The sequence below is a fragment of the Trachemys scripta genome, chromosome 14 (genome assembly GCF_013100865.1).
Source record: "Trachemys scripta elegans isolate TJP31775 chromosome 14, CAS_Tse_1.0, whole genome shotgun sequence".
Taxonomy (NCBI): Eukaryota; Metazoa; Chordata; order Testudines; family Emydidae; genus Trachemys; species Trachemys scripta.
Genome location: NC_048311.1, coordinates 34,668,187 through 34,679,177, shown reverse-complemented (window position 1 = coordinate 34,679,177; position 10,991 = coordinate 34,668,187). Strand labels below are relative to the sequence as shown.

The window sequence follows — 10,991 nt, the reverse complement described above, 5'->3', positions numbered from 1 at the left end:
CCCCGCCCCCGGGACCCCCTCCCCCTCGGGCGCTCTCCGGCCCCGCCCCCTGGAGCCCCTCCCCCTCGGGATCTCTCCGGCCCCGCCCCCGCGGGACCCCTTGCCCCAGGATCCCGGCAGCCCCACCCCAGAGACGACACGACGGTCCCCAGCTCACACGCTCGGGCCGGCGGGAATCTCAATGGCCGCGTACCGGAAGTCCCGCCCCCGGCAAGACGTGCACCCCTCCCCCCCCGCCTCGGCCCTATAGAGCAGGGCGTACAGCACCTGCGCTCTCATTTGAAGCCCTGGCCCGCCCCTTCCGCTTCCGGCGTCGGCGCAGCGCGGCCGGAAGTGCAGGCCCCGGAGCGGAGCCGCCATCATGGCCGACAAGATGGACATGTCCCTGGACGATATCATCAAGCTGAACCGCAGCCAGCGGGGGGCCGGTCGCGCCGGGGGCGGCCGCGGAGGCCGGGGCCGAGGAGGCGCCGCCCGCGGAGGGGGGCCCGGCCGGGGCAGTGTTGGCGTCGGGCGAGCAGGAGGCGGCGGCCCCCTGCGGAACAGGCCGATCATGGCCCGAGGCGGCGGCAGGAACCGGCCCGCGCCCTACAGCCGGGTACGGAGCGAGGCGGGCGGGCGGGGGCGGCCGAGGCCCCGTAGCCGGGGGGGGGCCGCAGACTGACTTGTGGGAGCAGCAGGCGCGAGGGGGCTGGGGCTTGATCCTGGGGACCGAGCGGGGCAACCGGCTCTCGAGCCGGCTGCGCCAGCAAGGAGGCGGGCCCGGCCGGAGGCCCTTTGTCTCTCCCCGCAGCGGGCAGCGTCTCGTGGCTGAGCAGTGAGGTGGGGCGAGCGGGCTCAGGGTCTCGGGAGGACTAGTCAGACCCCTGTGGGGTGGCGGGATCCCGGGCAGGGGGCTTGGACACAGATGCTCAGTGAGAATATTTGTTCTGTTTCAGCCAAAGCAACTCCCCGAAAAGTGGCAGCATGACCTGTTTGACAGCGGCTTTGGGGCTGGGGCAGGCGTGGAAACCGGGGGGAAGCTCCTGGTTTCTAATCTAGACTTTGGTGTGTCGGATGCAGATATCCAGGTAAGAGAGCCCCCCACCCCCTCCAAGTGTTGGAAAAGCCACAAAGGAGACACTTTGAGGTAATTGGCTTGGGCATTTTGGATTAATGTTACATTTTCCGAGGTCTGTGGACCCTTCCTCATGGAATGACACAGGGATCTCTAAAAAGCAACAGAGGGTCCTGTGGCACCTTTGAGACTAACAGAAGTACTGGGAGCATAAGCTTTCATGGGTAAGAACCTCACTTCTTCAGATGCAAGGGATCTCTAAGGCAGTTAACTTTGGACTCTTTTTATTGTTGCAGTCACCACTTCTGACTGACAGTTTTAGTACTGTCTGATGTGACTGGAATGCAAAAAAAAAGTATTTTGTTCCTCTGTAGTTCGTTTAATATATAATAAATGACTGAGCAAAGGTGTCTGTGTGGGAAGGCTATGATGTTTGGGTCTGAAAATTTAATGTAACTTGCCCAAAATCTGAGACATGCAGATCCCAGTAAATGCATTAGTAGAATGCTTTACAAGGTTGCATTTTTTTTTAATTATCTCCTAACTGCGATAGAGAGAGAGAGAGAGAGCTTTCTGTCTCCCCACTCCTGCTTTTCTCCCAGTTCTGAACTCCTATGCAGCTAGACAAAACGTGCTGGCTTGTGGGGGTCCCTAATCAATTGCGGTGGGAACATGCTTTTGGGGAGAAGGAATATAGCAAAAAGCATATGAGTTATGCACTGCTCTACTCTGTGTAATTCCCATGATATTGTAAAGGAGCCAAGATCTCACAGCTGAAATATGCGAGCCCTTGTGTTTGTCATTTGCTCTACCCAACTTACTCGAGGCATATGGAAAGACTCTTAAGGCTAGTCTTCACTGACCATTGAAAAATACATCCTAAGTATTTTGTTAGCCTAATACAACTAAAATGCAGGCTCACGGGTTTGAAGGCTAGCTTCCCCCTAGTTATCTACGCCCAGATTCTCGAACATAGTTAGGCCACTAAATTTCATTGACTTCAGTGGAATTTAGGAGCAGAAATAGCTTTGAGGATCTGGGCCCTAGTTGTTTATTAAAATGACATCAGATATGCTAACCCACATCTTAGGAGCGTTAGATAACATGATAAACAAGTTACCTGCCTTCAGGTTGGCAGGCCCTGATGAAATATATCCTCCAATACTTGAGGAACTGGCTGAAGCGATCTCGGAGCCATTAGCGATTATCTTTGAGAACTCGGGGAGGATGGGAGACATCCCAGAGGACTGGAAAAAGGCAAATTATAGTACCTAGCTATAAAAAGGGGTATAAGGACAGTCCAGAGAATTATGGACCAGTCAGCTTAATTTGGGAACCCAGAAAGACAATGGAGCAACAACGGAGTAACAGGCAACATAGGTTTGTCAACAAATCATGTCAAACCAACTTAATTTCCTTTGACAGAGTAACAAGCCTTGTGGATAGGGCTGAAGCAGTAGGTGTGATATATCTCAACTTTAATAAGACTTTTGATACCGTCTCACATGACCTTGTCAAAAGCAAACAAGGGAAATAAGGCCTAGATGAACCTACTATAAGGTGGGTGCACAAATGGTTGGTAAACCATACTCAGAGAGTAGTTAGCAGTGGTTCACAGTCAAGCTGGAAAAGCATTGAGTGGAGTCCTGCAGGGACCATCCTGGGTCTGGTTCTATTCAATATCTTCATAAATTATTTGGATAATGGCATAGAGAATACTCTTACAAAGTTTGAAAAGACGTATTGGAGCATGAGCTTTCGTGGGTGAATACCCGCTTCTTCGGATGCATGACATGCATAGTCTATAAGGTGCCACAGGACTCTTTGCTGCTTTTACAGATTCAGACTAACACGGCTCTCCCTTTGATACTTATAACATTTGTGGATGATACCAGGCTGGGAAAGGTTGCAATTGCTTTGGAGAACAGGATTAGAATACAAAATGATCTTGACCAACTGGAGAAATGCTCTGAAATAAATAGGATGAAATTCAACAAGGACAAATGCAAAGTACTCCACTTAGAAATGAATAATCAGTTGCACACATACAAAATGGGAAATGGCTGCCTAGGAGGGAGTACTACAGAAAAAGGTCTGGGAGTTATAATGGATCACAAACTAAATATGCATCAACAGTGTAATACTGTTGCAAAAAAAAAAGCAAACATCACTTGAGTATGTGGTAGGAGTGTTGTAAGCAAGACATGAGCTAGTTCTTCCACTCAGCACTGATAAGGCCTCAACTGGAGTACTGTGTCCACTTCTGGGCACCACACTTTGGAGAAAGCCCAGAGAAGAACAACAAAAATGATTAAAGGTCTAGAAAACATGACTTAGGAGGAAAGATTTAAAAAACTGGATTTGTTTAATTTGGATAAGAGAAGACACAGGAGCAGGGCATGATAACCGTGTTCAAGTATGTTAAAAGGTTGTTATAAAGAGGAGGAGGATGAATTGTTCTGCTTATCCCCAGAGGACAGGACAAGAAATAATGGGCTTAAAATGCAGCAAAGGAGATTTAGGTTAGACATTGGGAAAAATTTCATAACTGTAAGGGAAGTTAAGCACTGGAACAAGCAAAGGAGCAAGCAATTTTCAAGTGATCCAACCCCTGTCACTTGCTCCAAGCTTCTGGCAGTCAGAGGCTAGGGACACCCGGAGTATGGGCTAGCATCCCTGAGCATCTTGGCTAATAGCCATTGATGGACCTCTGCTCCATGAACTCACCAGTTCTTTTTTGTTTTGAAGCTTGTTATAGTTTTGGCCTTCGCAGCATCCCCAACAATGAGTTCCACAGGTTGACTGCGCTTTGCATGAATAAGAACTTTGTTTGTTTTAAACCTGTTGTCCATTAATTTCAGTGGGTGGCTCCTGGCTCTTATGTTATGTGAAGGAGTAAATAACACTTCCTTATTCGCTTTCTCCTCACCAGTCATGATTGTATAGAACTCAATCGATTCCTTCCTCCTTCTCTTTTCCAAGCTGAAAAGTCCCAGTCTTATTAATCTCTCCTCATATGGAAGCTGATCCATACTCCTAAACGTTTTTGTTGCCCTTCTCTGTACCTTTTCAAATTCCAATAGATCTATTTTGAGATGGGGTGACCAGAGCTGCTTGCAGTATTCAAGGAGTGGGTGTACCATGACTTTATATAGAGGCATTATGATATTTTCTGTCTTATTATCTATCCCTTTCCTAAAGCTTCCTAACATTCTCATAGCTTTTTTTGACTGACACTGCACATTCAGTGGATGTTTTCAGAGAATTATCCACAATGACACCAAGATCTTTCTTAAGTGGTAACAGCTAATTTAGACCCCATCATTTTGAATGTGTAGTTGGGATTGTTTTCCAATGTGCATTACTTTGCATTTATCAACATTGAATTTCATCTGCCATTTTGTTGTGCAGTCACCCAGTTTTGTGAGATCCCTTTGTAACTCTTCGCAGTCAGCTTTGGACTTAACTATCTTGAGTAATTTTGTATTGTCTTCAAATTTTGCCACCTCACTGTTTACCCCTTTTTCCAGATAATTTCTGAATACGTTGAACAGCACTGGTCCCAGTACAGTGACACTGCTATTTCTCACTCTCCATTCTGAAAACTGACCATTTATTTCTACCTTTTGTTTCTATTTTTTAACCAGTTACTGATCCATGAGAGGACTTTCCCTCTTATCCCACAACTGCTTACTTTCCTTAAGAGCCTTTGCTAAAGGACTTTGACAAAGACTTTCTGAAAGTCTAAGTACACTGTTTCCACTGGATCACCCTTGTCCACACGTATGTTGGCCCCCTCAAAGAATTTACCTTTAGTCCAGGGCCATTAAGTTTTCTTCTGGAGCAACTTCTTGTATGACTTTGAGTTTCCTCCTTTCATAGATGTTTTTTTTTCTGGGCTACCAATGTTTACAATTTTGACAGCTATAAACCTCAGAGTTGGAGAAGCTGCCAGCCCTTGTTCTTTCCTGCCTGGTGCTGCTGTGAGATAGATGTTTTGGCAGCAGTTTGGTTAGTGGTAACAGCTCCCCTCTCTCTGTTGCACAGGAGCTCTTTGCAGAGTTTGGGACTTTGAAGAAGGCAGCGGTGCATTATGATCGGTCTGGACGCAGTTTAGGGACAGCAGATGTGCATTTTGAAAGAAAGGCAGATGCTCTGAAAGCTATGAAGCAGTACAATGGAGTCCCCCTGGATGGTGAGTCTGTTTGGCTGTTTTCACAGGACATTTCGCTTGCTGGGTGGAGGACTCTAGATACAAGTGTCATGTGTATACAGATTAATTATTACTTTCTCTCTTTTAGGACGCCCTATGAACATTCAGCTGGTTACATCACAGATAGACACACAGCGGAGACCAGCACAGAGGTGAGACGCTTTTGTTTGATATGGGCCTGTGCAACTGGCCTGTTGCACCTGATTAGCTTGGCCACTGAATTTGCATTTCTTTGTGGCTGTTGGGGTTGACTAGAGTGTACTGTGCCTGTAATACAGCTCTTCCTATGCTTCACAGTGTAATCAGAGGAGGCATGACCAGAAACCGTGGTGGTTCAGGAGGATTTGGTGGTGGAGGTGGCAACAGGCGAGGTAACCGTGGTGGGAACCGAGGGAGAGGCAGAGGGGCTGGAAGAAGTTCCAAACAGCAGCTCTCTGCAGAAGAACTAGATGCACAGTTGGATGCTTATAATGCCAGGGTAAGTGTGGATGCTCAATCAGTCCTTATCTGGAAATGGAAGGGTTAGCTCTCAATGGCTGCACAGAAAAGGATGGAGTATTTATCATAACACGGAACCAAAAAATCCTTCTTGAGGCTAAGCAGTTCCTGTAGTTAACTTCATTCCCCCAAATGTTCCACCAACTGCTCTTACTCATGACTGAGAAACAGCCATCTCTGGGGTGGGAACATTCTGCAATATCCAGGACCACAGTTTTTCAAACAGGCTAGGTGTCCACTTGGGCCAGCCTCTCACATGTAATTGCACACTGCACGTAGCACATCCTGGGAACATGGGAACGAACACAAAACTGCACATCTAACTTATTTGAAAATATGTATTCAGCATCTTATGGGTGAGTGAAGGGTGGGGAAATTAACAAGCCTGAGTTGGTGTTGCTCTTGTGATGAGGGGTGATGGGGAATGGTTGTATTTATAGGTGGTACCTCCAGTGCCCATTGCCCTGTGCACCAGTAATAAAGAATCTGTAATAGAAACAGAGGCAAACCAACCAGACTAGTCTGTTGAGGTTGTTAGGGAAAGTGGGAGCAGGATGGGGCTGTTGTCAAGGGAGGAAGCAGGACCCATGTATAAACCAGCTGATATAATTAATAAATCCAAAGGCTGCATAGCTTAAATTTGCTAAAGAGCAGGTGGTGAAGTGTGTTTGGGGGGAGAAATACCCATTGGCTGAGCCATATGAAATACCTCCTGGCCTAAGGTAGTTGGGTGACAAAGTTACAGTACCATTGACCATTTAAAAATCCAGTCATGGATAACTGGAGTGTGCCTGAAGATTGAAGGGAGCAGATTTGGCTGTTTAGCAGAATCGGAAAGTGTTCCTCTCTGCTACTGTCCCGTAAGACTCACTCACCACTGGTAAAATAATGGAAGAAGTGTAATTAGAAAATCACTCAATATCTAGAAGATGAAGCAGCAATAAGGAATCTTGTGGGCTTATAAAGGGAAAATCTTGATAGGCAAACCTGACTGCTTTCTCTGATAGAACTACAAAAATAGAGGGAAATGCAGTAGGCATGGTCTCATGGGATTTTAATAAAGAATTGAAAAGCCTCATAAATCTCAGTTGGAAAACTTGGCTTGGAAACTGGCTCAAATCAAAAACAAAGGATCACAAACAGAGTAGGCAGTTATGAGGGGGCATTTCTGGTGATTGATCCAGGTTGGGACCCAGTGTTGCTGAAACTTTCCCAATGATACTGAAATAAGACAATGAGGGAAAATGATTAGAACCATGACTGTAAGAGACTGAAGGGTGAATGGGCAGGAGTCTGGCAACATGACCAATACTATTTTGGGCTTGCCTATGCAAAACTGTCAAATTAAAGGCCAGGTTTATGCTCCAAAGCAGTGGTTCTCAACCTATATACCATTGTGGGCCGCATTCACACAATATATATACTATCGGTATAGCCCTGAGGATGTCACATGAGCCACAACTGTGTGCTGATTGGGCCACAAGCAGCCCACATGTTGAGAACTACTGCTTCAAAGTTGTCAGTCAGGTGTGATGAAGTGTGATCGCTGACTGAGTTATACCAGCAGCACTTTTGCCAACATAGCTTATTTTGCTCAGGGGCAGGAATCAGCTACATTGTCAACAGTGCCATTTTGCCAATATAGGCTGCAACCCAGTAGGAGTGTTTAGCCAGTACAGAACAGACCTGGCCAAAGTGGGGAGGTGATAGGTGGGATCCAGTGTGTTCCATAGAATATCCGGAATGGAATGAATTTGTTTCAGCATTGTGCTTTAGAATCTGAGTTATTTTACAGAAATAATTATTTCTTATCCTGGTTGCAAAGAAGATACTAAATTGTGAACTGGATGCTCATTGATGCAGTGATGTCTACTTGAGTCTGCAGATGGTCTGAAAAAATAACATTGAAAGGCATGAGCTGTCCTAGTCATCTCATCAAACTATCTCTGAACCCTAACCACCGTTTAAATGTCAACTTTGTACTGCTGATCACTGCAGCAAAAACATGTACCTATCATATGCTGATCTCAGTTCCTCCCAGGCATCCTTGGGGTGTTAAGAGTTCCACCTGCACCTTACCCAGCTGCCGAAACAAGATTCTCCTTCAATGTCTGTAGGCTGTTATGTAAGGTCACCACAAAAAACTGCAGCACATTGAAAACTGGTAATATTAACATACGTACAGCACAGGACCTACCATATTGACTATTCATTTTTCATAATTTAGGAAGATCCTACATTTGAGAGTCTACCCCACAGCTTGCCAATTAAACTAGAAGGAATAGGATGAAATTAGAGGTGACTGGGGAGAAGGAGCGCCTTATGCAGAATAACAGAAAAAAACCATTGACCGTGAGACATATTAAACTGTAGAATCCGCTCCCTGGGTGAAGTAGTGCATTTAAAGGGGGGTCTTTTAGAATTAGACTGGATAAACCACTAGAAAATATACAGGAGAGAGGGAAACAAAGGTCTTGTCTGTAATAGAAATGGACATGGATTTAATGTAATTAATTTTAAAATGTACCAAGTTAAATTGGTACAAATCTCATGCATTTAAACCAGTTTGCTATGTTCCACTGGCTTCACAAGAGAATATTAAATTGATCTAGTTAAAATGGTGCACTTTTTCTAATACAGAAAGGCTTAATTCCATCTGATAGACCTATATTTTAACAGTAAAGTTTCTGTGAGACCCATGGAAAGCTTTTTCTTCCTATTCTGTCTTGCAGCACTGTGAATAACAGAGCTTCTCTCTTCTTCTAGATGGACACCAGTTAAAGCAGTGAGCACATCCCCTGCATGGAAAGGACTCCAGACATCTCATTCCATGCTCTCCGGAGGGAGGGGTGTATGACTGTGGCCACTAATATCAAGGATGGAATTTGTTTTACTTTTATGTTTGGAATAGGTTTTAAACTCATGTAAAGGTTTTTTTTTAATTCTGAAACAGATCTGTTTTGTACCGAGTTATTTTTGGGATAAATTTTACTGGTTGCCTGTTGGGCTGAGGTGGTTTTTTCACCTTTGCCGTAATAAAATAGAAATGTGTCTAGAGCTGTAAACGTCTGCTTCGTGTTGCAGCTGGAGTCCAGGGATGGAGCCTGGCCTGGGGCTGCAGGAATGTGAATATGGTGGGTAGGGATCAGGGAAATTGGTATGCAGGTCCATTTCTAAATGTTGGTGTCAAGTCACTCTCCTCTGAGGAAGGGGGGGTTGCTGTTCTGCCTCAGATCTTCCCTGTCCCCACAGTGTCAGTGGTGGCCTGTTAACTGTGCACACCAACTTCCCTGTGCTGAGTAGAGCCTGTGGGTAGCTGCACAATCAAATACTGCTCTATTTAAACATCTGCCTGAAATGAAATGAAGACTCACTCCAGTGTAACGAGTTAATAAAAGGTGCACAAACCTCCTTGCTGGTCTCTGGGAGGAGGTGAAATTCTTGTTGAAGTTGTTTTGTATTTAACACTTGGTTCCAAAGTTCAGTGCTGGTCCCACCTCTTCAGTATTTTTACTGTAAACAGTTGCTGTGCAAATTCAGTGACTCCAAAATGCCAAGTAAAGATTTAGTCTTTCAACTATCAATTCCCTATTGAATTATTTCTATAAATGGCTTTGGTGTCTGATTAAAAAACTTCTAGCAAAAAGAATCTAGAGGTCATAATCTTCAGTTTGTACTCATTACTAATCTACTGGCAGCTGGGCCTGGGAAAGAGCTACCTTCAAGTTCTTTTTGGGAGATAGCAGCGAAGGAAACCTCAGCTTGTATATGTCTAAAAACAAACCTGGCTGATAAGGTACAGGACACCTCTTCTACCTTCCCAGTAGAGTTCATATTGGAGAAGAATGCTAAACCTAGAAATCAGGAGAAAGCAAATCATGAGCACTTTGTTTGGACTTAAGTGTTCATGCCTATAGGCCCAACATGTGATCATTAAGTGACAAACTATGAGGACTTTTCTAGACTTGCAAGGTTAGAGATGAGAACTTCTGCATTATTGGGGGGGGAAGTCAGGTATGGGAAGTGGTATCACTATTGTTCATGTACTCCACAGCTAAAATAAGCAATGAGAGTTAAGTAGACAGTTTTCAACATGGAAAAGTTGAGTGTGCCCTAGGTGTGAGATCGAGATCCCCACCCCAAATTACATCTTTTTAAAAAGTCAGCTCATCTATGTTATAGATAGTACTGAAGGTATGATATCACTAGATTGTACTCAGGCATAGGTACCCAGGTTTACCAAGCCTGCCTCTAAGCATCCACGCTGCAAAATTGCATGACTCAGACCTGTGCAGCTGCATCCATACTGGTGCTTCAGTTTGGATTTGGCACTAGGATTTCTGCAAATGTATTCCAGGGTACTTAGTGTCTGATGACCCACTCTAGGAATTGTTTTGCAATATATTGTGGGATAACTTGGGCCTGTCTCTTGGGCCTCTGTGCAGAGCCTACCAGCATACTTAATGGAGGCACTTCCAGCTCTGCATGCTCTTCCGTTGTCTGTTTCAGCTGGTGCTAAGGGATGTATGCAGCACAGATAGATGAGCTAGTCCTGCTTGTGGCTGTGCTGTTAGTGCACCAGGATGCAGGTAGAGGCTATGGGACACAAAGGAGGACATTTTATCAGGGGTTGCTGGGCTGTGGAAAGTAGTGGTGCATGGTGGAGGGGTCATGCATATTGGATGACAGAGTGGAGACAGCTGATGCTTGCTAAATCATTGTAGATTCCCCAACGTGCTGCAGGCCACTAGCACAGAGAGGTAGGATATCATCATCATGGAGACCTGGGATGAGCAACAGTGACTCTAGATTAACTTCTACATGAGGAAGATCTTCATGGAGCTGGGTACCTATATCCCCAGCCAGGTAAGCCCAGGTTCAAAACACATATAAGACCAGCTATAAGGGTTGTGTAAGGACAGTAGGGCTAAAACCTGGGTAAGAGGTTGCCTGAGCCTGTGTTTAAGACACCCTGAGACAGGGATCAGAGGGGTAGCCATCTTAGTCTGGATCTGTAAAAAGCAACAGAGTCTCCTTTGGCACTTTATAGACTAACAGGTGTATTGGAGCATAAGCTTTCGTGGGTGAATGGCCACTTGGTCAGATGCATGAAACAAGGATGGGGAAGTAGGAACTGGCCAGCTCACTGCATGGGACAGACACTCCCTCAGACAAAAGGAACTGAAAAGGGGTAGGCTCAGTGCATCCTCACAGGCATATAAT

At 45.5% G+C, this 10,991-nt stretch overlaps 2 protein-coding genes across 3 annotated transcripts in view; one reads left to right on the top strand and one right to left on the bottom strand.

The window, feature by feature from the left end:
* ANAPC11 (anaphase promoting complex subunit 11) overlaps window positions 1-270 on the bottom strand; it is a 5,338-nt gene extending 5,068 nt beyond the window's left edge. Inside the window, exon 1 of one of the 2 annotated variants that reach the window (XM_034789997.1) lies at window positions 158-270. The gene's annotated coding sequence lies outside the window, so the exon portion shown is untranslated. Of the gene's footprint in view, window positions 1-126 lie in introns of both variants that reach the window. The other variant, XM_034789996.1, reaches the window with a different exon arrangement.
* Window positions 271-324: 54 nt separating this feature from the next.
* On the top strand, window positions 325-9,348 carry ALYREF (Aly/REF export factor). The gene is made up of 6 exons (XM_034789995.1): window positions 325-598; window positions 939-1,070; window positions 5,105-5,252; window positions 5,359-5,422; window positions 5,568-5,748; window positions 8,535-9,348. Exons 1-6 carry the CDS (start codon window positions 362-364, stop codon window positions 8,547-8,549), a joined length of 777 nt encoding a protein of 258 aa, XP_034645886.1. The 5' UTR covers window positions 325-361; the 3' UTR covers window positions 8,550-9,348.
* Window positions 9,349-10,991: the final 1,643 nt, after the last annotated feature.